The following is a 2,622-nucleotide window of genomic DNA, read 5'->3' on the forward strand; positions in this document are numbered from 1 at the left end:
AGTGCTGGGATTATAGGAGCGTACCACCACGGACAGCACAGCACACTTTTTGTTAAGACAGGGTCTCACTATGTAGCGGTGGCTTGGCTCAAACTTGCAGGAATCCTACTGCTTCAGCCTCCTGAGCGCTGGTGTCACAGGTGTGTGCTACCATGCTGGGCGATGCTCAAGTGTTTAAAAGATGGGCTTAAATGTAACAGAAGGCCCCACAATAGATCTGCCCACCTGAAAGCTGATTAGCAGTCCCATCCGACTTATAATAGAACAGAAAGCATCTTTCCATCATAGCAGAAGGAGTATCACCTGGTTCTGTGCTTGGCAGAGGGGCTGATGTCGCTGGACGGTGCGGCCCTGACGCTCCCCGTGCCTCCTTCACATTAACAGCCTCTGCCAGCTGTTCCGAAGCTGGGCTGCCTCTGCCCCCAAGCCTCCTGGGCTGGCTGTGTGCAGACCACCTGCTGCTAGCCACGTGGGACTCTGGAGGGGACACCCTGGAAAACCAAGTGGGGGGAACCATCACCACCAGAAAGATGCATCTGCATCCCGTTCCAAGCGACGAGGAGCACATGCTGCAGAAGCCCACGTGGCATCCCGGACCCTGCCACTACTGCAGGGCAGGGTTCCCAACCCTGGCTCCCCGCGGCGGGCCGAGCGACCTCTGCGCAGTTCAAGAGCTCGGCAGCCACGAATTCTGCACACTGTTCTGCCTGAGCCCAACAGCCCTGTGAGAGTCGACCTCTCGTGAAGACAGAGAGCAGTTAATGTTGATGTCTCTACAGACATTCTTTCTCCCTGATGTTGGCAGAATTTATAGAATCACGCCTCTTCTGCCTGGCAAATGCAAAGTCCTATTGATCCCTGGTGTTAAAAAAAAAAAGATCACCCCTCTTTCATATCTAAAAATGACAAGCCAACCTAGACCTGAGGGTTGCTCAGTGGAAAAGCAAGCGTAGAGATGCAGGGGCCAGGGTCAGAGCCGGCAACTGGGGGGTCTACCCTCAGCTCTTGCTACAGAAGCATTTGGAACTGGGCGCGGCGGCACGCACCTGTAATTCCAGCACCCAGGAGCCTGAGGCACGAAGATCAATTTAGAGTTTGAGACCAGCCTGGACTAAGAAGTGAGCTCAAGGCCAGCCTGAGCTGCATATCGTGACCGACAAAAGCACGTGGGTGCAGCAAGCAGCTCTTCTACTCTTCCAGGTATTAAGGGAAATAAGGTAATTATCAAGGCTGGGATGTAGCCTCACTGGCAGACTGGCCTAGATACATACGGGTTGATTCCCACGTACCTTAGATCGGACAAGAAAAAAAGGTTATCAACAGGTTTAAAGGGGATCACAGATTAACACACCGAAATAACTACTGAGTTCTTACTATGAGCCAGGTTATCACAGGCTTGGGGTCCAGCTCAATGGCACAGCACCTGCCTGGCAAGTGCAAGGTCCTGAGCTGATTCCCGAGCGCAGCCATCAAGGCTAGGCTCTGTGGATGAAGACAAGCAGGATCTGAACTGCTGCTGTCGAACTGCGTAGTAGAGGGCAGAAGCTCATCGCTTTGCAGTTTCCGGGACAGAAAGCTCCCTACTTAGCCTGTGGCAGGAGGAGGAGGAGGAGGAGGACCAAGAACATTTCATCTGTATTTTTTGTTGTTTTGAGGCAGGTTCTCACTATGCAGTTCAGGCTGGCTTTGAATTCACTAGGTAACCCTGGTTGGCCTCGAACTTCCAGCAATCCTCCTGGCTCAGCCTCCTGAGTGCTGGGGTGACAGGTGTGCACCATCACACCCAGCATTTGTCTTTTATTTTGTATTTTAGGGAAGGGTCCACAGGGTGTTCATGGTCTAACTACTAGATCGGACTCCTAGTGATCTGCCTGTTTACTGCCTCCCAAGAGCTGGGATTGCAGGCAGGCACCACCATGCCCAGTCTCAATTGCTGTCTCAGCGTGCCCCAGGGTACAGCCGGCAGGGCAGGCTGGGGATCAAACCCCTGTGCCCTGAGCCTGCCTGCAGGCACTTTAATCCACTGAACTATTTGGACAGCCCCTGTCTTTTAATAATGGGCTCACTTGGTTAAACTATCAGTGAGGTGCTGAATACCTATGGAAACTGTAGCAGGCCCTAGGCTGGCCTCAAAAATATATCTTTAGTTCCAAACTCAGAGGGCTTAGAAAAGATGGCGTGGTTAATTAGTGTTAATCTGTCACCATTTCCAAAAGACAAATTAAAAGCATATACAAGGGCCAGCCAAATAGCTCAGTGGCAAGTATGCTCAAGGGCCAGTTCCATCCCCAGGCCTGTCCTGCAGGCCCCGCCCCCAGGGTGCTGAGATGTGATTCAGACTGGGTGTGGCAGCCCACACTTTATGTAATCCCAGCTCTTCAGTAACCCCAGCTCTTGGGAGGCTGTAGACAGGTGGATCACTACGAGTTCGATCTAGTAGTAAGACCCTAAACACCCTGTAGACCCTTCCCTAAAATACGAAAAATAAATAAAAAAGAAAAAAAAATATCAATCAAAAGAAAACTTAAGGGGCTGGTGAGATGGCTCAGTGGTCTAAAGCACCTACTTAGAACAAGCTAAACTAAGCAAAGCACAGGGACCGCGGTTCGATCCCCCAGCACC

The 2,622-nt window shown here is 51.6% G+C and overlaps 1 protein-coding gene across 1 annotated transcript in view; it reads right to left on the bottom strand.

The window, feature by feature from the left end:
* Positions 1–2,622, bottom strand: part of Brca1 (BRCA1, DNA repair associated) — a 58,541-nt gene that overhangs the window by 15,966 nt on the left and 39,953 nt on the right. Inside the window, exon 14 of the mRNA XM_023718048.1 lies at positions 304–491. Coding sequence (XP_023573816.1) covers positions 304–491 — 188 coding nt within the window. The remainder of the gene's footprint in view (positions 1–303; positions 492–2,622) is intronic.

The sequence above is a fragment of the Octodon degus genome, unplaced genomic scaffold (assembly GCF_000260255.1).
Source record: "Octodon degus isolate 3935 unplaced genomic scaffold, OctDeg1.0 scaffold00056, whole genome shotgun sequence".
NCBI classification, from domain to species: domain Eukaryota; kingdom Metazoa; phylum Chordata; class Mammalia; order Rodentia; family Octodontidae; genus Octodon; species Octodon degus.